The sequence below is a fragment of the Drosophila suzukii genome, chromosome 3, assembly GCF_043229965.1.
Source record: "Drosophila suzukii chromosome 3, CBGP_Dsuzu_IsoJpt1.0, whole genome shotgun sequence".
In the NCBI taxonomy this organism is placed as follows: domain Eukaryota; kingdom Metazoa; phylum Arthropoda; class Insecta; order Diptera; family Drosophilidae; genus Drosophila; species Drosophila suzukii.
The window spans coordinates 12,039,017-12,064,933 of record NC_092082.1 but is presented as its reverse complement, the minus strand read 5'-3'; the positions used below and the strand labels follow the sequence as shown (position 1 = coordinate 12,064,933).

Below are 25,917 nucleotides of genomic sequence, written 5' to 3'. Positions count from 1 at the left end.
GAGAGTGCATAAAACACAAGTGATAGAGAGAGAGAGAGAGAAAGAACGGCTGTTGACGTCAACGTCTGAGTCAGTGCTGCCTCTGCCGACGCCGCTGCTGACGTCGCAAAGCGCCACCACCCAAAAAAACGCCGAGAAGAAGCAGAATAAACACACCAAAAATTCGCACAGTGGAGCAGAAATCTCAGTTGGCGCAAAAAATATTACTTAATTCATCATTCGGCAAACGCGTTTTGCTCTCGTACTCGTTTTGCCAATTTTGTTATCTCTCTTTTCCCTTCTTTTTCGCATAATTAATTAGTTTGCTAAAAAAATATGTTAGCCAAGTACAGTGGTAATTAAAGTTTTGAGATATTACAAATAATGAACACTTTATAGTGGGATATTTCATTGGAATCAATTTTTTTTAATGATTGCAAAAATATTTTTGTATTATTATTATTATAAAAAGTTGACTTATCGATTATCTACTGTTCATATAAGTAGTTTTTAACAAGTGGTTTTTTTTTTGGCTTGGCGGCACCGTGAGAAACAAATTTTAAACGTTGCTGCTGTCATTCATCCACAGTCTTCTATGAGCCCGCTCCCGAATTTTCCACCACCCCCAAAAACCACCAGCTGATGAGCTGCTGGTCGTTCATTTCTTTCACCTTCTCATTTTTTGGCGGCTTTTGGACCGATTGTTGTTTTGTTTGCCGCTCGTAAAAATAAATCATAAAACGGGGGAACAAACAAACACACAGGCGATGAGTGAAAAACTATTAAATTGGCACCATCGCACCACAAATAAACATTAAAAAATATTATCATGGCCACCTGTCTGCCTTGAATCACTCATTTTCCACAATTTATTACAGAGCTACAACTTTAAAGTGTTTCGAAAAGACGTATAAAAATGTTAAAAATTAGTGGTTTAAGCTGAAAGAATTCCCAATCCCCTTGTTTGTTTTGAACTTTTGGCTAACCCACTTTTTGTAATAGTGAGAAATTTAACAATGTTTTTTTTTTTTGCTCACTCACGAAGTCTAGAGAAACCAGTTTATAGATGGATGTTCATACTGGAATTGCCCATAACTCACCGCGAATGAATCTTTGACTTTTTGAGAATGCCTCTACTGATTGATTGACAATTACTTAATTGATAAAGTGGAAGAGAACAAGGGGGCGGAATTTCCTCAAGGGTAATTACGAGTGACCGGATCTGTTATGATGTTCTAAGAAAAATAATAAAAAAAAGTTATATACACATGTTTTTTTTTTATATGGGGAACATTCGGCTTTATAAAACCGGATTCGTCTATAAACCGTTTAGAAATTCATGTTTCCCCTGAATCATTATTGTAATACCATTTCTTATTACCAGAATTTATGGTATTACGTTAGACAAAGGATCAAATCAAGCAAAAGTCTTTGATAAAGAAATGCAAAAATCCCAGTGAGACAAAAGAAACGAGTTGAAGAAAGCAATTTCAATGGAGGATAGCAATTTTATGGCTTACATTTTATTCGCGTTAGGAAGGGGGGACAGCTGTGCGGGGAGTGCGAATATCAGCTGATAAAAAGCAAAATGCGTTGGCAAAAAAGAAAATCTAGTATGTGGGTTAAGAGGAAGGGAGGGGAGGGGAGGGGGGAGGAACGTCAAGAAGATGAGGGAACAACCATGATAATAGCAAAACAAACGAAACAGAGAGAGAAACAATATTATAGAGCGAGAGGGCGATGGCCGGGGGGGGAATTTTCAATTGAAAACGAACGCGTATAAATGCGCCCATATGGAAAAGGCACCACCACACACTCATGTGTGTGTGCGTGTGTGTGTTGGGGAAAATTGCGACTTTGCCTGCCTTTTTTATCGGCTTGCGGCATCTCCCCTCCCCCTCTTCGTTCCCTCCTGCATTTTCATGCTGGTCTACGTCTCGCAGTCGACGTCAACGTCAACGTGGAAGCAGCGGGGTGTGAATGAGGCAAAAAAAAAATACACATGGGATAGGTACACACACCTGCGGGCATAATAATAGAACAATAGAAATGTGAGCCACAAAACTAAAATCAGTATTTTTTTACTCGCCAATAACCATTATTCCTTGTTAAGAATGTATAAAAAACGTTTAACACAGGGTAATCGATTTTATGTTTACTAGAAGTGGTGTTAAAATGCAATAACAGTTTAACTAAATACCTTAAAATGTTTTATTAGTAAAACTCGACTTAAGGAATTTTATCTTATAGAGACAATATTGTGTGAAATTCTTTTGTTTAATTATATTTTTTCATTTAGCACTACTTTCCTGACCGCTATTGTTTATATTAAATACATTATCAGCGGCGTCGCGATTACAGTAATAGCAGCGACGCCGGCAGAGGCATCCTCCCCCTATCTCTCTCTCCCTCTTCCTCTTGCCAGTGACGCAGGCAGCATCTTCTGTTGCTGCTGCTTCTTCTTCTTGGTCTAATAGCATTTACTGTTTGTTCAACTGTTATGCGAGTTGGACTCCAAGTTTTTTTTTGTTATTGGACTGTTGCTCGTGGGTTTCTAGTTTTCCTTCGGACCAACTTTTACCCCCATCCTTTACCTCCCATTTCCCATTTGCCATCTCCGTTTCCCATTCTGAATCCCATTCTCATTGACATTGCTATTCTCTCATTTTATCACATCTTGTTTGATAATACACTGTAAGAAAAATAAAATTATTTAAGAACACTAAACAATGTTAAGGAACTAAAATGTGTACATAAAGATGAGTTCTAATAAGAAAATACATTTTTAATATGTTAAACTATGAGTTGGTATTGAACCCTACGTTTATATTTTTTAGGTTTAGACCCTATTGAACTAATATTTATAGTTTAACATGATCTTTTAACATTTTCTTTTTAAACTAATTTTTGAAGATATATGTTTTAGATCAAATTATACATTTGTAGGTATGTATGTATCTTAGATTATGATACTGCAACATTTTATTTCTAGTCAAATTTAAACGGGATTTTAAAGAAATTTATCTTTAATAAAAAAGTAGTGACCAAATAAGTCTATTTGGAAATCATTCTGTTAATTCATTTTCAGACATTTTGTCCCATGAAGACTGCAAAATTGTTTCAGTGCCCTTCCATTGGCGTGCACTTACTTCTTTTGCCTCATTTCATACCATTTTCATTAACATTTGCTTGCAGGTCGTCAAGAAATTAAATGCTCATTATTTTTTCCTCCACTTCTTTCTCTTGCCTCCTCGCGGTTTTGGTTTATTCATCATATGAACGTTCGTTTTTCTTATCAGTACAACTACTTTTGGGCCCTCTTTCACTGCCTCCCTTTCACTCCACATTTCTCTCATTTTCTTTCTCTACTTTCTTGCCAGTAAACACTGCTGGTGACGTCGACCGCTGCGCTGGCAGAGCTGCCGGCATCGGCAGAGACAGCGACTGAGGCGTCAGCAGCAGCATCAACGACTCATCAATTTGCGGCACTTCTGCCTTTGACTGACCGATTGACCATCCAGAACTGACTAAACACTAAACCACAAAGTCCACCCCCACCCAAAAGCGCCACCTAGAACCATCACCAACCCCACAGAATCCACATCACCCACTAACACACACTAAAACAGCCATATAGCGGTGGTAAAAATAATGGTATATGACCCATAAACAAGTTGAAATTATTGGCAATAATGAAGCCAAATGAGGAGTCTTTTGGTATATGGAAACAATATGTTGATTAGAAATTATATGCATTGGTTCCAAATGGATGTTACTCCCTTTTCATTTAAGATGTTTCGGGAAATCCCATTCCATTTAAGATAATTTAGGGCTTCCCACTCCATTTACCCGCACCACTAATCATTACAAAATCAACCTTTTATGAACCAAAACATATGGTACATATTCATAAAATACAATAAATGTTTGTTAATATTTAAGGGATATGGAAAGTTCTTGGTATACGGGAACATTATGTGATAAGGAATTGATCTGAAGTGGAACCCAACTGATTAAAAATAATATGTTTGTTTTTGAAATAAAAATATTAGAACCGCCACAAAACTAGTACTTGTACTTGTATACCAGGATTTGTGAATTTTGAGGATGCAAGAATATAGCCAACAACAAACAGAGTTTCCAGGACTATTATCTTAACCTCGGCTGTGTTGGGCAAACATTTTTATTGCATGTCGCCTGTCAATCGCTGGCAATTTTTGTTGTCAACGCCGCAGCAGCGACACAAAAATTATCGCAGCAGGAAATAAATATAAATGTGTATCCAAATAAATAAGTAAACATGTGCGAAAAAATGAGAGTTGTGGATGGTATGGGATATTACGGATGGGAAGAGACCGTGTGTAGGTTGGTGGAAGTTCTCGATAAAAGCTTTAACGTTAATGACCAAGCTCGTATTTATGAAGCAATACTTATCAGTACACATTCTTCTCATTTCCCATTATATGCGATTTTTGTATGTTTACTGTGGGACAAATGGAGTAGTTTTTAATGTATTATGTATACTAATCTTAACTTATCGTTAGCTTTTCGAATAAGTTTTAACATCAATCGATGTGGGCCTGAGGGACCAATATTCCTATCGAATTTCATATAACTCAAGAACAAGTCTCTAGAGATTTTTGTGGACTTCCCATAATTATATTTACGAAATCTCTTATCATCTAATAACGACTTTGTGAACTACCCGAAAGCCCTTTTCCCAGAAAATATAACAAAAGTTATCGAATGAGTATGTGCAACAAGTTAGTTTTTTGTGGGCGTTCTTATCGATTATGGATTTTTGTTTGCGTTGGGTTTATTTTTAGGAAATAAGTGATAGCAGCGAACATTAGATAAACACACCGCGGGTAAACAGATTTACCGCAATTATTGGGAAGTTACGGAGCAAATTGTAGGCGTTGACAATGAGATAAAGTAGCAAAGGGTTGGCGGGATTGAAAAAAAAATGCGGAAGTTTAGCCTTGACGCTGACTTTGTGAACTTTGAATTTGCTTAAGAAAATCCTGCGGTAATACTGGCCATTAAGCAGGCAATCCGAAAGGCTTTTCCAGCCGGCTTTTCTCAAAGCCCCTGCCCTTTTCCACCAAACCCTCCTACAACCCTCACAAAAGCACTAAGCCACCTTAAGACGGAGCCGAGCAGGAATGTATCCATCATAATCTCATTATCCCAACTCTAGGCGAAAATTTTCCAGCACAAAAAATGAGGAGGAACCCTTGGCAAGTCACGGAGAAATATGCAAAGCAGAAAATTCCACATAGCTAAAATGAGAGCAGTGGCGTACTCCTTAGTTTAAGAGCACAGTCTCCACAAAATTCCATTTCATAATCCCTCTTAGAATCTCCTCAAGACTACGCCCCAAAATGTCAGAGGGGGAGTTAGCTAGTGACGTTAAAGTGTAAAATGTGAATAAAAAACCTGAATTACTAAGAAATAAACGGAATTGCATTAAGTGCATCCGCTGTTGAGGGGGGAAGTCTCCACCCCAAAGGGGGATTAGAACCCACTGAAATGTGAGAAAATCTAGGGGTTTAAGCTGGTTAGTGTGGCCAACAATTTCAAGGTTATGCGAGAGATGGAAATTAGTTTAGGTATGTAGTTACAGCAAAGTATTTACAGTAAAAGGTTGAATAATACATCAAGAAAGCATCGTTGAAGGTTTTTAAAGGATTCAAGGATTTTACGAAGATACTTCAGAAATCAGTCGAGAAGTATGCTACATTATATTTTGAGCACTGAGTCTAAACGACGTTTTTCAAAGCATACTTTTAGACACGTTTTAAATGATTTTAAATCCCTATAATATATTTAGGTGATATTCACTAACTTAAACACGATAACCATAACCAGGGAATTGCTTCTCACAGCTGCACATGTGTGTATGATATCCTGCTGTATGTGCGTATGTGCGTGTTGTTGCCCATTTTAGTGCCAAACATAACCATGAAAACATGAACATTAATGGACATCCATCCATAATGGACATTAACTGGTGGATGGAGTGTGAGGGGCCAACAATTGGTTGACATTTGAAGTCATGTCTCGGACTAAATTAGACAGTTACCCCCAAAAACCCCACATATACTTCTCATCCCCGAGACCACACCATAAATTGTATGTAATCGGTAATATATAATTTCTCTATGTATGAGCAAAATTGGGCAACTGAGCCGAGGATTTGTCCGAGTCTGGAACTGTGGGCATGCATAAAATTGATATCTTAATGGTTTGAGTGTTCCAAGTAGAGAGCATTCAATGTTCAGGTTAATTTGGTGCGTGCTCAACCCACCGTTAAGGGAGTTATCTTTCGGGGAATGGGTACCCAGATGAACCCTAATGGGGTGAGAACAGTTGATGGACGGAAGTCAATACAATATGCTCCAGAATATTAGAGCACACAACAGATGGAATTTATGCTCAAAATGTCTGTTATAATAGGTTTAAATTCACACAAAGTGAATATAATTTGAATCCTTAATAAGAAAATCCATGTTAGCACCAAGGAAAATGCTTGTATCTTTCCACACATGATATTAAAATCCCCTCTAACTAATTCAATCAAGAGACGCTTTTATCTACCCAAACCGACAGTCAGAAAAAATAAAAAAAAATCCCTAGAAAAGCCATTAAATCGAGCTCACATCGACTTCAAAGCTCATTAAAACGATTCTCCATCAGACAGAAAGGGAGGGAAAATGGGGAAGAGAACTGCACCCAAAAGAATCATAAATCATTGCTGAAATTTTCATAAATTTAATGAACATTAAGTGTGCCCCAAAGCGAGAGGGTGTGTGGAGCAAAGGGGAGGGGGCAATCGTTACATGACTTCCACTGGACACGAGGACCTCGCAGGAGGAAAAGAGAGGCAAGGAAGGATCCGAAACGGCAGTCATCAGTCAAGCGTAATTCAATGTAAACCGATATACCCATTTCCACACCCACTTCTTATATCAGATTTTCCATACAGGAAAAAAATCACACTGATTGGTGGACAGTTCGATAGAAACTCTTATATTTCCTATCATATCAATTCATGGGTTAGGAAATCGAGAACTATTTATAGATGTAACATGAATTTAGGAGTATTGTAATCGGGAATGAAAAACGTTTATAGTCAAAAGTAAGGTGTTTTTTAAAACGGATCTTTAGTTTCCAGTATCGAAATCTCTAAAGAATTCAAAATGTTTTTTGGGAATAATATCGATAAATATCGATAATTATATTAATGTTATTTTCTATCAATTGGATTAGGTTAAAGATTCAGTCAAATTAGTAATTTTTCCGTGTGTAGGGTCACCGATACGGGGTGTGCCAGTGTGTGTAACTTGAGGAGGTGTGTGGGTGTGATTTTGGGTTGGGGGTGGTAAAAAGTGCGGCGAAGAGGACTGTTATGGAGCCCAGTTTCGGTTGACAGCAAATCTGAATTTGATCACAGAGCAAACATTAAAAGCGCAACAGAAGCAGCAGCGGCAACGGGAAGAAGTGATTTATGAACATCCGTTGGGTGACCGAAAGACCCGCTACTAGACACCCCCTATACGAACCACACATAGCGCCATAGATGCCGCACCACCCCCTCTGCGAATATCTCAACCACCCACGTGACTCCGCTAATGACATTCTTCTTGTGTTCGTCGTACACATTTCACCTAAAACCACTTTGCGTGGGTCGTCTTACAAAAAAAATTGCATACCACTATGATTAAATTTCACTACAATTAGTGAAATAAAATATGAGACAATGTCGGGGAGAAGCTTTTTACTAAGAACCCTCATAAAAAAAGTATGGTTAGGGTATGCATTTAAATAGACTTATAAAACTTTGTTTTGGATTCTAAAAAATTATGTTGCTTTTAAATACCTAAGAGTATCTTATATCTTATTAACTTTATGTGAATTATTGTTTTCTTATCATATACCTTTAATAATATGTTATGTTTGCCATTATTTAACTCTACAAATACCAAGCCTAACCTCTTCTTAAACCAGCATCATCGAATTCACAAGTTTTTAAATAAATATTTATTTATAGAATAGCAAAATTCTGCTTGTCGAATAAAAACTTTTCCATTTCAAAGCTACGCAACCCAATCCCAAACATTCTTAGGGGAAATCCAATAAAAATAAGGAATTTCAAAAGAGTGGGAGAGTGCTTGTGTGTGTGGGTTGTCTTTTAAAATTATTGACATTATTTGTTGTACCGCCTGTTGTTCCAACTTTTCTAATTTCTAAACAAGCCTCAGAGCACAACAACAGCAACACCGTCGACGACAAGGAACAAAAAAGTTTATCAACGCGTAAATTGGCCATGTCCATGAGGGAAACTGGTTGAGGGTGTGCAATGTGGGGGGGATTGAGATTGGGCCTTATAGCAGGGGCTTTGGCCTTTTGACTAACGGGAATGCCACTTAACGAATCACACAGTATCAGCCGCCTTCCGCCCATTTTCCTCTACTTTTCCGGCTACCCCCCCTGCTGTCACTTGGCTTTCATCTTCCCGAAAATGGGTTGGTTTTTCCACCCGCCATTTTTCCCCCATTGAAGCTTTCCTCCTCTTTTCCTTTGCCAATTTTTTGCTGCCTTTTTTTTCGGGTTAAACTCTCGACAGGCGACATTTTTTTCCTTCGACTTGTTAAAAGTGTCAATTTTCGCTTTACCCAGCACGGGAGGGTGGGGTTTTTTGGGTGGAAAACTGGTGGGTGGGTGGGTGGTGGGGCGTAAACTGTTTGTTTATGCTCACATGTCCCGTGGAAAGGAGGTTCTGGGACATGTCGCGGCTTATTGTGTTACACAGGAGCTGCTCCTGCTGCTCCTTCTTCTGCCCGTCCCTTTTTTCTCGGGGTCCTTCCACTGATCCTGCCAGCCCCTCCTTCATCTCCTGCTGACAGCCTCCACCAAATTGCCAATTAAAATGTGCGACAAGTGGGTGGGAAACAGTGGGCGGAAGCATTTTCCTCGTCTCTTCTCGTTTTTTTTTCTCCTTTTTTTTTTGCTGTGTGTTAGTTAACTTTGAGCCGATTATAGCCGTGTGGCAGCGTGGCCTAAGTGCAGGGCAAACAAAGTGATTTGAGCTTTGTCTACCCCCTTGCCGCCCACTTTTTGGTTCTGCTGGGCGGGACTTTAACTTTTGGCTTTGCAAAAAAAAAAATAGGGGAGCAAAAGAGTGGTGGAGTATTACCTACCCACTATAGTTAAAGGATACAAATCCTCGTTGAATAATTAAACAGCAAATTGCAGCAGGACAAAAGGGAACAAGTGGCGGAGGCCTATCCCCAACGGGGGTTTTTAAGTCCCCCAACTTACCTCTTTCTTAGCTTTTTTACATTTCTTTTTTTTTCTGTTGTTTACCTCATAAAAATTCTTTTGAAACTTACCTGCAAAAAAAAAAGACAGAGAAAAAGCGAGGAATAAGTAAAAGGTGAGCGCCGATGAATGATAACAATTGGTTGGAAACAAAAGGGATCATATTGAAGAGCCTTTGACATTATTATCACTGAAATCCCAAAAGAGTTTTAAAAACCTTTCAACACACCCAAATCAAGTAAGCTCTAAGTGACAAGTTTTAACCAAGTTTTTAAATCGAATTGAACTTTGAGCGGCGTCTTTTCACAGGCTTACCCTTGTTAGCCAAGAAATTATTGGTTTAATCTCGTGCGAATTCCGTGAAAGTTTGAGGTGGGTTGTATTATCACTAAATAAAGAAGTTTTCTGAGTAAAAAAAAATAGTGTGGCTGTACTTTGGATTTAAATGAAAAAGAACGATAAAAAGTCTTATAAGTTTTCCAGTGTTAGTCAACAGATTATAATGCAAATCTATTGGGTTTTTTTTTAAAGATTAATAGTGGAGAAAATGCCATATCAAAATATATGATACGTATGATTTTAGGGGTGTCATACCAATTTATTCAGCTTGCTTACCCAATTTCCTCACATGAATAATATATTTTTCCCCTTTATTCTCACCCCATATATTTTTCCAATCACTTGCAATCCATCCATCTATTGATAACAATCTTTTTGACTTTGCTTCAACATAATTGGCATATCTCAAGAATTGCTGTTCGGTTCATTTATAACACTCCTGCTCCTGGCAAAAATCCAACAATTTGTCAAAAAAACAAAATAACCCCCCACAAAATCTCTGGCCGCAAAAATCCGAAAACAAAAGCGACAAGCAAAAGCATTTCGATGTGGGAAGACCACAACTTGCTCCAATTTGGGATCAGAACAAAAAAAAATGAGCAAGAAACGTGTAAAATTCGTTGAAGTTCTCCAGTCCACATAGATAGAAATGCAAATATTGATGGATAGGCTGTGCCACTGGCAGCAGCAGGCCACAAATTCATAGACAGAGATTGATGATTGATAGTGTCACACATAAATATTAACAATTCATGGCGCACACAAGCTGCCACAAACAAAAAAAAGAAAGAAAACAATATACAAAAACCCCAAAAACTTTGCCAAAGCCTAGGAATAGATGAGGAGCAAACAAGAGAATAGCAAAATAAGCGAATCCCACGCAAAAGTCATGGAATATTAATGAAGCCCAACAACTCGGAAACTTTTACGGTCAACGCGTTGAGACCCCTTGAAAGATGCAACCCAGCAGAGATTCCATTCCGAAATTCTGTGCGGTTGCATAAATGAAATCACTGCGACAATAGATACTCGAAAAGGTGGGAGGTACTGGACACTCTTCAGGTGAACAAAAAAAAACGCATCGTTGCATGCAATACGGGGACTTAAATTTGAAAGAAAAATCCCAGAAATAAAGTTACAATGGAATTTAACACCTTAAAAATTAAAGGCTATATAGGTTATTAAATTCCATTCCATTTCTTATATTTCTCTATTATTTTTTTTGATGTAAAACAAGCTTTTTTTTAAACTTATTGAAATGTTATGGCTAATAACTATAATAATAAAGGTTTTTACAATGGTTTTTAAATAATCCCTTTACAAGGATTTTTTTTGGTACTTTAAGGGTTTGGTTTTGAAGATTATAAACTATGATATGTTTTATTTTAAGAACCAACCAACATAATTTCTTTAGCATTTTAAAGAAAATTTCTTCCGACATTTCAAAATAATTGACGTAGAGAGCATAGAATCTTCAATGTTCTTGACAAAACTCTACGTTCTTCTTCTTTTTCACCTTTTTTGGGGATTATTTTCTGTTTCTTTTTCATTTGCATTTCAGTCACGTTTGACATTCATATTTGTTTGGGAATTATGTTTTGTTGCACACCCAGAGCAGAAAACCAGGAGGGAGATGATTTTTGGGGGGCGAAAAGAGGGGGGTGGGGGGTTTGGAATTCCGGGAAGGATTGCGTGTGCCATGGGTATTACCATTGTTGCTGCTGTTGTCGCTGCAGTTTCTCGTTTAACTTTGTTGACACTTCGTTTGATGAAGTGCGCTCTGTGCTCCGCTGCCAATTCTCCCGGCATCCAAATCGCCCCCAACCACCCAATGCTTTCCCTCTGCTTTTCCAAGCTTTTCCTACTTTCTCCCTCCTCCTGCCCCTGCCCCCTTTGGCCTCCGGAACTGGCATAATTGAATATGTCTTCATTTCACGTTTCTTGAGTTTTCCTCGACTATTTTCCATCTGCGTTCAGAGCTTGTTTTGAATTTCCCGAGCTGCGAAGAGAGAAAAGCTGCCATTGATTGGGGAATTGAGAAAATTGAAAACGAGACGCATGATTGAGGAAGTACCCGGGGGCGGAAGTACGGGGTTCAGAGGGGGGCGTGGCTCAAGTATAAACGCGTTTGGCAGCTGATTGTGAACTATAATGATAATTGAAGTGGAATGAAAAATATGGCAGAAACTCTGAGGGGGTTAAAGTGCATCAAGAGCAGACATAACATCTTGAGAAATATGAAAATTTTCACACCCCAATGAAAAGATGTCGTCGGTGGAAAGACTGCAGAAATTGCAACTGAAGTTGATCATAACTGATATGGGTGGGGTATTCTTATGAAAACCATACCCATTTAGTTAGAACACCGAAGACAAAAGGTTTTTAAAGTTTTATAGATAAGGCTATTAAAATATTTTCAATTCAATTCAAAGAATTACCCGCCAAACTTTACAATTTATGAGCCTTGTTCTTTTACACATCCTCAACCACTTACCACAATAAAAGCCCAGACATTCAACTTCAATTTGGTCTGAAACACTGAAAATGTTACAAGCACAACAAAAAGGATGTCCTGCGGGCAGGAGGAAGAAGAAAGCGGAAGAAATGGTAGAAATTGAAGAGGAAGCAGCAGCGCAGGAAGAACTTGCATTTTATGCATTAATTCAAAAATCGTGTTCAGTTGAGAGAGCAAACCGCAGTAAGCTCTTTCACGGCACTCCCGTTTTCTCCATTTACCTCGTTTTCGTCCAAAAAACCCACCCAATTCTTCTCCCCCTCCCCAAAAACCCGCAGGACACATGCTGGAACCACCGAAAAAGTTGGCAACTCTGTCTGGGGTTGCCCTACACGTGTGTGTGTGTTTTTGTGAGTGAAAATGCAGCCAAGCGGGTTCTAAAGTTCCTTAGACCACCTCTCTTCTCACCAAATTTTCTTCTTATAGTCCCCCCTTTTTGCTCCCTTGCCTCTAGGCTGTTTTTACACCTGGCGCAAAACTTGAAGAACTTCCAAAAACTTCAACTTGAACTTTAAGTTGAGGAGTTTTCCGGAAAAAAAGAATTCTCAAAAATTAATAGAAGAAGAGGGCAAAGTATGAAGAATGAGTACGTAGGGGCAAGTTTGTATGGAGAACAGAATAAGAATAAAAAACATGAAAAAAGTTTATCCAAAGCACGCAACTTGAATATTATGTGCAAAAATATTTGCGACGAATTAAAAAGTAAGAGAGAGAACCCAAAAAAAAAAGAACACAGGATATAGAGGAGTAGAAGTCGAAACTTTGAGGACTATGAGAAAAGAGTGAGATAGAAGAAGAGCGCACATTCCAGCACGTATGCCAAGCAATTATCCTACAGGAATTTCTTAATTTTTCCGTTAGGTTTTCATACCAGGAAGGAAATGAAAAAAAAAAACTAGAAGTTGAAGACGAACAAGCAGCAGCGGAAATAAGAGGAAACTCCGCAGACTAGGCAAATTATATTCTTAGAAAAACTTAAACTCCTAAAAAAAGAAAAACTAACATAGCGTGGCAAAAATTATTAGGAGCAACATGGATAGAAAAAGGATGGTAAAAAGTTAAGGAAAAGAAGGTTAGGTGACAAGACTTTTGACCCCGCCTTTTATAACTACCTCGGAAATAACATAATGAAAATGGTTTTAAAATATTACATATCCTATAAACTACACATTTTAAGCACTTTCCTATACAATACCATAATTGAACTATTATTAAAACTTGCGGTTTGCATTAACGATTTTGATTGAGGAACTTTGTGTTTTAAAATCATATTTTGTTTATTACTCCGGGTTTTTACGATAGGATTTCTCATAAAATATATAGGAGGAATTATTTTCAATATATTTTTTTTGGCTTTATGGAAATGGCTTACTAAAGCTTAACAGTCGACATAGAGGGTACCAAAAAATGTTTTGGCAACAAAGCCAATGTCGGACAGAAAACGAAGAATAACCCAAGGGAGGTCGGTAAAAGGACATGGAGCCCAGAGGGAAGAGGAGCTGCCCAGGAGTCCAGGAATGACAGACTGGAGGGACAGGACTTCGCGACGTGTCAGCAGCTTTTTTGCCATGTCCTTACTCCTAGCTACCATCTTTTTTCTTCCTGCCTGTAGCTGGGTGTTCCAGAGTTTTTGCTGTAAATATCATTAAGTCCGTGTACGTGCCAAATGGCAGTTTAATTATGGCAAGGAGTCGGAACTGAAACCATTCCACAAAACTCAAGCAAACTCCGTAGGATCGAGGAGGCACCAAGTTAGTGAGGAAAGACTCCATTACCGTGAAGTTTGGGCAGCAATTTGCAATTAAAATATATATAACATTAAAACGGGCAACATGTTTTTTTTTGCTTTACCAAAAAACTAATAAAAAGAACAACGAAAAAAATTAAAATTTTTATTTGGCTGCTTTTATAATGAGTAGCTAATGGGGAAGGGGATTTTTTCCAGGGAGGCACGATGCTACGAGGCATACGTGTGAATTATTAGAACCAAAGTTAATGAAGCCGTGAAGTGAAGCGATAGATGGGGAAAAAAGAGGAGATAAAAGCAGGCAGATGGCAGAACATTTTGAAAGAAAAACTCCTGTTTGACAAGTTGATTAGATGTCAAAAAATCATGGAAAAAGCCAGAAGTAGGGGTTGAAGAAATTAGGAGGATTACTTCATTAGAGTTGGGAAAAGGATTTGAAACTTTAAAGTTTTAGTTGAAGCTCGTAACATTCTATAAAAGCACTTATAAAATTGTTCTTGGCTATACAGAACAAGAATAAAAAAATCCACAATTTTTTTAAGTTCCCTAAGGAACTACTGTTCCTTATTTCAATGAAAAACCCCCGAGAAATGTGGCACTCCAGAGCTTTCAAAATAATAGTTTTATATTCGTATTTATCAAATTTAGCCAAGAACAAAGTACTTCCCCAAAAAAAGCACTTGCAATTTTCACAAATTGCTTAAATGAATGGTGTAATTTCTCAAATTAGTCAAGAATAGAGAGCTTCTGAGCTTCCTTAACTTTTCCGTTCATTTTTTCTCACTTCGAAATAAATTATTATCATTTTCCCAGTGAATACGCACAGTCCCCATTCGCACTTTGCCATCCCCTGTTGAAGTTGAAGTTGAAGTGTTTCCATCGCAGTTTTCCCCTGACATTTCAAGGGTGCTCCTGGTGCATTTGGAAAAAGTTTTTACTTTTCTGTTTTTCTCACCATTGCACTTTTGCTGGCAGCAAACTCCTTGCAACTATTATTATCAACTATTATTTTGTCTAGTTAACTGTTCGAAAAAGAGGAGCTTAAGTGATGTTGCCACACTTTGGGGCAGGAACCTGCCCTTCTTCACCACCGCTCCCCCCACAAACACACACTTGGCGAAAACCCCCCTTCCAACTCGACGCCTGTTGCCCAATTTGCGTAAACATTTATTACGCACTCCAAGGGAAACTTTTCTCGAATTATTTTCCCTCAACTATTCTGGTGCACATTTGGGGGGTGGTGTTATGACAAGCAGGGGTGTGGGTTAAGAGGGGACGGGATTAACTACCGGTGGGCGTGGCCATAATGCTGTGCATAATTTTATGATGATAATTAATTTCATGTTTGCCACTACTGCAAAATGAGTCCTGCGGCTAATCGGTCTGCAAATTGTACAATGGCAATGAAAATGGCTTTGAAACTATTTAGTGGGTTTCTCTTAGAGTAATTAGATTTGCTCTAATAGGATAAATAAGATTTTGATCTGACAATATGCATAGCGGTTATTTATTTATTTGTTTTTGAGAGTGGAGTAAATAAGTTTGGATGGTAGAGAGAAGAGCAAAGGTTCCATGTTTAGAAAATTAGCACTATTTAGTTTTTGGTTTGGCTTTTAGTTTATCATAAAAACACCATATAGACCATTTTAAATCAATTTATCTTTTTTAAATGTTTTTTTTATGTCTTATCAAAATATATTTATAATTTTAAGGACTTACGATTTATATTTTGTTCTCCCAAGTTTTGTTCTTCTAAATGTATGAATATTTTTTGTATACTTTTATATTGCCCATTTATTTCTAACCACTTCATCTTGTCGTGCAGCTTTTCCAAAAGTATTTTCCTTGTTTTATTAGCATACCAGTTATAAGAATAAAAGAAGCTTAAGGGCCATTTTGCGGTTACAACTTGTCGGGTTTTTGTCTTTTGATTTCAGCTGTCGCCATCGCCTCCAAATTTCCGTAGCCTCCAACCCTTTTTTTGTTAGCCAATTTAACCCCCAAAACTTTCTTCAAGATCATCCTTAGTTCTTTGGCTTTCCCCCCTCTTTCTTCTATTTAATAGCCCTTGGTACTTTAACCACTTCAATCTCCGATTTATCCACGAAGTCGGGTTTGCCTTTCGCCATTTTTGCATTTCCCAGCCACGCCCACTTTGCCCCCATGCATCGAGTTTTATCGCTCAATGCTCATTATTTGCTTTTGTTGTTTTTGCCAACTATTTTCAAAGTAATTCCCTGAGTTTTGTTGTTCGATTTTTCTTGCCTTCACAACACAAAGTTTCTCCAGGCAATCTTAGAGGTGGGTGAATTTTCCTACCCCTTGGGCGTTGGTTTTTCGCTGACTAGGGTTAGCTCTTGATTTTCTTATTTTTGTCGAATTTTTTTTATTTTTATTGCTATTGTATTGGCCACAAGTGTTGCCACAATTTGAACTTTGTTTGCTGCGGCTTTCATTTTTGATTCCCTTTTTCTTGATTGGAAATATTTTTCGCTTATTTGCATTTTTCAGGGCAAGAAGGATTCAACGAAAAGGGATTGCGAGTAGTATTTGACTTTTTTTCTATAATTTTTAATGATTTTTGTGAGTTTTTCATGACCTTTAACTTTTACGGTTGAAAGTTAAGGGTTGTATAAAAAAAAGCATGAACAAATATAACGAAAGGAAGGTAAATAAGAAGTCTATAACCCTTAGCAACGTATATTGAGTTGGGAAAGTTGGTAAAATAAGGACTCTATAAGAGCTGGCAAATCATCGATAGTATTATCGAATGTGTTGAATAGCATATTATGATTTTTTAGTTAGAAATCGATTGTTTAAAAATATATTTAGCATTTTAAGTATAATATAATATTTTATAATTATGTATTGCCGTTGATTTGAACTTCAAAATTAAATCAAACGATAATATTATCGATCATTTCGATATTTTTGTTAACCTTAATTTGCCAACTCTTTATTTAATTCTATATTTTTCTTATTTCCTATAAAATCTTACCCAATAATAGTCCACAGGTTGGTTTAGAAAACTTACCTAAAACGAGAAGAGAAAGAAAAATATTATTAAAACTGCTAAAAATAAACTTAAGCTCGACTTGACTTTTCCGATAATTCTGAAAGTCAGCAAGCACTTGCTGTGAATGTAAATAGAATAAATATAAATCACTTTCAATCACCATAGTGAAAATAAATATTATCCAAACAAGGTAAATCAATTTAATCTCTCAATTGAGTTTGACCGGCTTGCGCCCCCTTAACCCCCATACTCTCTCTCCCTCTCTCTTAACCCATTCTTACCTGTCTGGGGTGGGGGGGGTGTGCAAACAATCTGTACCCTTCACCTGTGTGAAAACAGCTGGTACAAGTATTCCTGTGAATCGCAGGACTCGAGCTCACTTTTTCACATCCCACACACATTTGGCCAACATATGGCAGAAGAAAGCAGCCCGAGAAGCTTTAAATTACATCAAAGATTTACTCGGAGAAGAAAGAAAGAAAGTATGAGGGGGGAAAAAAGCTGGGCAGGAGACAAGCCAAGGAAAAGTCCTTCGAGGGAGTGTGTCTGTGAGCAAGATGAAAAATAAATAACAATCACACAAAAATCAATATTGACAATAATGGAAGGGTGGGCGAGAGTTGGCTATTCAAAGGCCGTCGTCGTCTGGCAGCTTCAAAAAGAATATAATAAAAACCAAACAAGTAGGCGTGGCATTTGGGCCATATGTTGCCCTCCGTTGGCAAAACTTACCCGGAAAATATATTACAAAAATCCAGAAAAAAATCGGCGAAAAACACTACACAACTTTTTTAATCAAGTGTCAAATGAAATGGAAAAATTTTCACTTTGCACTTCGTTTTGTTTCTATTTTTACAGGCAGCCTAATGACAAGTTTATTTGTTATTTGGCCGATTTCCACAAACAGCTGTTGCACACCCTTCACACAGATACTACTGCTCTAAACACACACAAACACACACACACACACAACGATAGTGGGACCGTGGTGAATATGGTTTTTGTTGCCTGGTTTTTAGCGCACGCACATTCAGCTCGAAACGATGTCGGATGCTGACTGAGAGCCAAGTTAGCAAAAAGTGTCCAAGACCGACCGACCAAACAACCAACCAACCAACCGACCGCCATGATTGAAAGCCGGCTGTGTGGCAGCAAAAAGTTCTCTGGGGAGTGGGTGGTATAGGGAATGATGACATAGGGTGGGTATATATATACTATATAGGGTAGGAAACTGAACTGGACACAACCTGTTGAGCAACAAGGACGAGAAACGAGACGAAATCGAATGGATGGCAATGACAATGTCATTGAAAAGGACTTTGCCTCTGCATTCGACCATGAAAGAAGGGGTGGTTTTTTGGGGCATATCTCCCGGAAAAAAGAGGGAGCTTCAGAGGGGGAAAAGGCCCCAACCATCCAAAAGAAAAGACCCAGAGAACTTGGTTAAGCAACGAAATGAGTGGCACACAGACAATGCCAACTGTCATCGGGATATCAATTTTTTGCGTTTTTTTTTGGTCGTTTTCCCTGTTTTTGAACGGATATGAAGCTGACAGTCAATTAATAAACCTTCGACACTTGGCCGCCAGGGGGCGTTAGCCATAGTCTGCGCTGCCTTTCACTTTCTTCTGCTTTCTCCACGTTCTTTGTGTGGCTTTCTTTCATTCTGCGTGGGCGGCATTTGCGTCAGAGCTTCCTCGTAATTAACATTCTGTAAAAAGTTTTCGCTTTTCCCCGCATTTTTTGTGAGGGAAATTGCTAGAAATGCCTTTGGCAAGCAGCTGCTTTGCGGTTAACAGGTACCTGGGTTAATTTAAATTGTTTTCGAAATCATTGTTTTAAATAACACTGAATTGCTTTTAAAGGTTGAACCTTTTTTTCTAGGCCATAAGTTTGATGGATTGAAAATTCTTAGTATTACTGGAAAAATGATAAATTGGAAATTCTTACCTTTAGAAAGGGTTAAGTGGTACAAGCCTTGATCGATGTATTGTGTATACAAAATCAAAGATACGAATTTTAAATATTATAAGTGAATAGGTGAATTGCCTTTTTTACTCATAAATTACTTTTTAAATATTTTCAAGCTAACAGAAGTTCACCTAATTTGTGGTTCTTTAATTGATAATTTTCGGGCTCTTTAATGGCATCCATTACAGTCCCTAAGCTGTACTATTTTCCATTTAAAACGCATCCATCATAGCCGGCTTAGTCACCAACAGCTGCCCTCATAAACGAGTCGCACATTTGTCACACATTTTAATCTAATTAAGGCTCCCCCTGGATCTCCCCACCACCACCACCACTCCAATTTCCTTGCCAAAAACATGCAAATCAAACAGAAAAAGTTGGCAAATTTCTCTCTTTTTCTCTCACCCTCAAAACTCACTCCCTAAACACTCGTTATCATTAGCTAACAACATGACAAAAGGCACAATGAGAGAGAAAAAAACTATTCCCAAAACATATGTCAAATAATAAAATAAAAACCAATCAGCAACAGCTGCAGGGCATTAACAAAGTGTGAAAGAGACGGGCTGATTACGAGAGGAAAGAGACAGAGGATCGGAAGGAACAGAGACAAATGCACAAATTAGTTTGGCCAAATGAGCAAAATCAAATTCACATTGCCAGCCACAAGAAATGTTCCGCAGGATATAAAAGGGACATAAAAGTGGGTGTGGTTGGAGGGTTTAGGTTAGGGAAAAATAGAGAAAATGCGGGGGGAAAGGGGGGAAAATTCAGTGGTTTAGAACAGTCAACAAATGAATCTCAAAGCCACCAAAGTCATTCCATAAAGTTTTCTTTTTTGGTGTTGAATAGTGAGACTTTTACTGCACTGAGAAATAATCAAGAACTTTTTACTCTTGATATTTATCAAAATCTGAATATATTTCAGTAAATTTTTTTTTTTAGTTTCTAAGGAATATTTATGTGTGCTTTGCTTTAAATACATCTTTGGAATTGCCATTTCTATGGTTTTTTTTAAATAAAATTTTTTTTCAAGAACAAAATAATCTTAATATAGAACAGAATGTATATGAAATATATTTTAATATTATTTATATTACTTGTTACATTAATATACTCAATTTTTTTTCCAGTGCAGCTTCTATTTTGTTTCACCAATCTTCTTTCTCCTTCTCCACCCACTCGCCACGTTCAACTGCTCAAGAATTTTTCACTTCCGGTTGAAGGCAGAGGTGCGTGGCGAACATTTTTGCACTGAGCGTTTGTTCTGCTAAATGTCAAGGATACAACAATTACGGCAGCAGCAGCAGCAGTGGCAACAACAACATGGCCAGCAATCAAGGAGGCTCAGAGGAAGTGGAAGAAGAAGCAGGAGCGGATCCAGCAGCGGTGGCAAGGACAAAATGGAAACGCTGTCGCCGCCATCGAGAGAATGCTGTAATTAATTATTGTGGCGCACACATTGCGGCATGGTCGAGCATACAAAATGGCTACTTTGTGGACACTTCTTGAGGGGATGTGTTGTAATGGGTGTAAGGGGGCGGTACATCTAAGGTTGAAGGGTCTGAAGCTGCAGGGGATTTAGGTGTATTGGCATTGAGTTTAGTTAGTTTACTACAAAACTAAAGATCGATTGCCACATGCTCAATAAAGTTTATGGTTGACAGCAAAGGTTAGCTGGAAAGTATGCTATGGAATTTGGTTTAACCTTGATTTTCAGGGGTTTCAACATTTTTATACATTTAGGGCATTTTCGTTGTCCTTTTCCAAGGGATTAGATTTACCATCAATTTTTTTTTTGGAAAGTATGCTATGGATTTGGGTTTCAAACCTTAATTTTCACGAGATTTACCATTTGTATAAGGTAATTTAGGGCACACTTTTAGGCATTTTTTCAAGAGGTTCTAAATCTCTTTAGATTTCGCTTTTGAATAAAATTAAATCAAATTAACATAACACAAATAATATTTTTCCAAATAACATGAGCTCCATTTCCCAATATCCTAAAAAAAACACCCAGTCACAATTAATTCTCCGTATCACTCCAGTTCATGGGGGTCACATATCTCAACCCTCACGGAATCTATTGCGGAATGTTTTGTTATATTCCTTTCGCTGTCATTGTTGTTTTTCTATTTATAAATGACAAACGCAGAAATTTTCCCTGCATGGCGCCAAATGCCATCAATCAAACCAAAAACAAAATACAAGGCATTACGACACAAACAAAAATTCCCAAAAAAAGACTAAGGTAGACGGAACAAAAATGCAAATACCCCCAAAAACAGACGACAAATGAGAAAAAGGCAGGGCAGGGAAGTCAAAAAATAAACCCAGAGGGCAACGAATTCCATGACAACTGAAGACTGACAAGGAGTTTGAGACCAGGACTTGTCCGCTAAGCTAAGGGATTCCAGGACCTCTAGAGGTATAACATGTACTGGCAGTCTGTAAATTAAAAACGTTTAAAATGCGTGCTGCATACTTTTCGGGGCTGTCTGGCGAGACGAGGGATGTCACTGAAGTTTGTTGCTCCCACGGACAAAAAACTTTTCTGCAACATGTGTGGGTAGTAAACTTCGGGCCCTCAAAGCTAGTCTTCTCCTTTGTTTAAGCAGCAAGGAAAATAAAATATATATAAATATGTATATGTAATACATATAAGAAGAAGAGGAGCAGCAGGAGCATCACAATCTGACAGGCAAATGCGTCTCTCATTAAGCCAGACACACTTATACACAAGCAGCTTAAGATGTCAGCCAAGACACAGTTGGTCCTGGCTCAGAAAAAAAGGGAAAAAAAATATAGAACCAGAACCAGAAAACACCAAGTTCAGGACCACAATCAGGACCAAGCTGGCGCTTCGAGTTAATTGAATTCTGCGTAGTTTAAGTTATACGACACAGTCATAAACTTGGCCTCATATGCGTAAAACTCAAAGTTTTTGCTCGGTTATTTATGCGGTGCGTGCACGCACTCTTTATGAGAGTTCAGTTTTTTGGGGGTTAAGGTCTGGGTGGGAAGGGGAACAGCTTTTAGTGTCATCTATGGAACCAAAAATGCTCGTGCCGCGGCACTTAAAGTGCTTTATTATATAGGCAGAAACATAAAGTATAAAAAGTTGGAACGAATGGGGGAAATTGAGCAAAGAGTTGGGATGAAGTAAAGTTTTAAATGAAATTATTGTGGAGAAGATTATAAAAGCAGCCACACGTGAATAAAGATAAAGAAATATTTATGGTAGTTTAAATTAAATGAATAATCTCAATAAATACATTAATATTTCGAAAAATACCGGCATTATTATCATCAAATTCAGAGTTCTGTTGAGTTATTTATATATGAGGATGATTTTATAGGTATATCTTTCTATATGAGCAGCACAAAGAAGAACTCAAAGGGACTAAATATACCTATATACCATATCAAACTTTGGGTGTATGTATTTTGCTGTGCAAGTGAAGTTCGTCTTTGGATTTTTCCCTGTCTTGTTGTAGTTTGTTATGACTGCATATGACTTACACACACCAAGTAAACACACACACACATACACTGGCAGACACATCCGTACGAGGCACTTCCGTTACAAGCTACCCTTAGTCAGCTTCCTCGCTTTTCCCCACTTTTCCCGCGCTTTTCCACCGACTTTGACAGGGACAGCCCACGACTTAATAACACTTTAAATTACTTTCATTTCCGTTTTTGTTATTCCAAGCGCGTCACTATGGCAGCTGAAGAGGCTGGTGGTTGGGAGGTCGGGATGCCCCCCATCCCCCTTTTCACCCCCTTTTAAGTGCGCCCCTCTCTGTACCCTAGGCGTTTGCTTATTCTTAATTAAGTTGCCGCACTAGAAAGCCACAACAGCAGCGAAGACACTCCAATAAAGGCGAATAAGTGAGGAATAACTACAGCGGTCGGTCGATAATTAGTTTTTTGCCTTTAAGAGACCTTTTCAAGAAGCTAGAACGATTTTTTAGATTCAAGAACAGTTGTTCCATTCTAATTTAAGTTTATATGTTATTGAATACAATGTAAGATCGTAAAATTCTTTCCAGTCATTGTCACAAAACTTTGGATATATTTTATTTTTAATTATTAGCAAAAATATTATAGTCACAACACCCTTAATATTTTATATTTTTAATTATTAGCAAAAATATTTTAGTTTTAAAAGCCAAAAAATATATTTATTTCTATATTAAAAGTCATCTTTTATAATAATAATAATAATATAATAATATTATTGCCTTTATTTAAATGTTTTTTATATTGAAATATTTCTTTTCCTAACTGGAAATTTTTTTTTAAAAACCTATCCCACCCCTTTTATAATAATAACTTACTCGAGCACGAAAATTCTGCAGCTTTTTAAAACTGAGTAATTTGCCAATCCGAGCAAATGTTATGTTTCAACTCAAATGAAAGCAAAGGAAGTGGTGGATTTTAATTAAATTAAAATAGAAATCCTAATTAAATTACGAGTAAATATCGGTTTAATAAGAATCCTCTCTTTGCTGACCAACTAAGAGAGTTTATCGAGCAGTTATCTCTTAAGTAAAAAGTAAAAAATGACGCCTGCGCCCCAGGCGAAAAATTCCGCCCCAACGACGCTGGCAGAGCAGTCGACGTCGACTGCAGCAGCGCCATGTTGTCTATCTCACTCACACTATCGCACTATCTCGCTTCCTCATGGGAGTCTGAGTCTGATATTTGTTGCTGGTGGGTTTTTTGGAGCTGGGCGTACAAGAAATTTCGAGGTTAACACGCCGGCAATTAATTTGTGCATCCATTGCAGTCGAAATTCAATTTACGCAGCCATAAAAAACAGAGAAACCCCAAAGAGATTGGCGGGAAAAGGGGAAGAGAAAGGGGAAGGGGAAAGAGATGGGGATAGGCAGCGATTGGCAGATTGCATTTTAAATCCGCTTAACGGACTTTGCCTGGGAGTAATAGGCGGAAACGGAAGTGGAAGTGGAAGCGAAGAGAGCCAAATGAAAAGTGCGGGAGGCATTCTTCAATGTTGGTCAGCCAATTAAAAAATATGAACGCACCAACAAGATTAAAAGCGGAATGGGGAAGAGCCCCATGGACATTTATCAAGGGTCTGGTTAAAAGGAGAGTAACGGTAACCCAGCACTACACTAAAAATAAGGTTATAAATTATTGGTAAATATAAATTACATGAGAGACATTATAAAATTATTTTTAATTTAAGTTTATATTATAAAAATACATCATTTACTTATAAAAATTTGGGAATAATGCAAGCAAATCAATAGAAAAACCATAGCAGTCATTATTAGAAATGATTAAATAGGAGTAAAGCATCAGAAATGAGGAATTTTAATCACTAATTTAACTGAATAACTGCTTGGGAATTATAAGCATACAAAATTTTGAGCGTCTTGAGATGTTACAACAGTTTTAGTACATTTTACTATTTTCCCTATTAAATAACAATAATTTTATTAAAGAACTGCTTAAGAATTATAAACAAATTTTGTTGAATTAAAAAAAAATTAAAATACAAAGTTTTTGTTGTAATATTTAATGATTACCCTATTTTGGTCAGTGTAAAGAAACTTGTGCAAACCACAAACTTCTCTCCTTTCACGGGAAACGCCACAACTTTTCACTGTACCGAAACTGACCCCAGCTTGAGTTGACCCCAACAAGTAACGGAAATAGTGGAGCAGGAGCAGCATTTGTGGAAATACAAGAACCAGCGACATAAATAGATTTAAGCGCCGCAGGGATTTGTATTCCTTATTGGACTCTTTTTTTTTCTTATCCAGCAGCAAAGTTTAGAATTACCCCAACGTAATTGAAAAGTTTGCTGGCAATATATGTAGAGGGGGTTTTTGGGGTCGAAGTGCCCCTTCGACGGCTACATATATTTATGGGCAGCCAACATGGGGGATTTGAGATGGGCAATATATGTACGGCAGGACATACATAAATAGTTTTAGTTTTATATTTGAGCATACATAGCTGGCAGAACAATTGTCTAAATGCAATGTTAAAGTTTGCAGTTGACAAAACAGGAAGTGGTCGCCGGGGGCTATATGGTTAGTGATGGGTTTGCAAACTAAAGTTTCTTTGATGATAGATAGGAGGATTTATAGTTTATGGTTTCTCAAGTTTTGTCCAAGATGAATTTGCATGACAACTAGTGATCAGGGATGTGGGAATTGAGTGGATTGGAAACCATTCTCTTTTGTAGTTTAATATATACATAAATGGAAAAATAAAATTCAAGAAGCAATTGGAATTTTAATTCGAGAAAGCTTTTTGGGAATTTAAGTAGTTAACGATTTTTAGGTGAATTTTGTAAAAAACCCTGTGACCATCCCCCAATCTCAATCATGTAAAAATGCAACACTACAATATTTTAAAAATTGCCCTAAAACCATTTTACTTTGTATTTTATTATAATAATGGAAAAATAAAATTCAAAAAGCAACTATAATACTAATTCGAGAAATCTTTTGAGAAGTTAACTGAATATAACGACGTTTAGATAAGTACCTTAAAAACCAGTGTGACCATCATCCAATCCCAATCATGTGAAATTGCAACCCTACAATATTTTAAGTAATGCCTTAAGTATAACACCATTAGACTTCAAGCCCTCACATTTAATCGCTTTAATCGAAATTGGGTCTGTAATTTGTATAGGACTACAGACAATGCTGGGCCATTGAAAATTAAACAAAAACAGCTGGAATGAAACAATTATTCCCACTGAAACTGCAGCAGAATGCACACACAAATATCCTCATCCTACGGCCAAAACAATTCGCATAGGAGCAAAAGGGGCGGCAGGACAAAGAAGAGGCGTTGCCACCACAGCCTGACAAACAAAATAATTTGATGTAAATGCTAACTAAACACACACACATACACCCCACACCCATACACATGAACAAACAAACAATTTAAATTCACATACACACGAATACACAGAATTTTGGTCGACTGAAACTTTAGTTTTGGCTATTTGCTTAGCCCCCCTTTATCCACAAC

At 37.6% G+C, this 25,917-nt stretch overlaps 1 protein-coding gene across 19 annotated transcripts in view; it reads right to left on the bottom strand.

Moving 5' to 3' along the window:
- Positions 1-25,917, bottom strand: part of shep (alan shepard) — a 145,086-nt gene that overhangs the window by 30,750 nt on the left and 88,419 nt on the right. For 15 of the 19 annotated variants that reach the window (XR_005014220.3, XM_036815548.3, XM_036815551.3 and 12 more), the window contains one exon: positions 16,903-16,938. The exons of the other annotated variants lie outside the window; for them this stretch is intronic. Coding sequence is in view for 14 of the 15 variants with exons in the window: in XM_036815548.3 (XP_036671443.1) it covers positions 16,903-16,938 (36 nt within the window). In the remaining variant the exon portion in view is untranslated. The remainder of the gene's footprint in view (positions 1-16,902; positions 16,939-25,917) is intronic. 19 annotated transcript variants of the gene reach the window in all.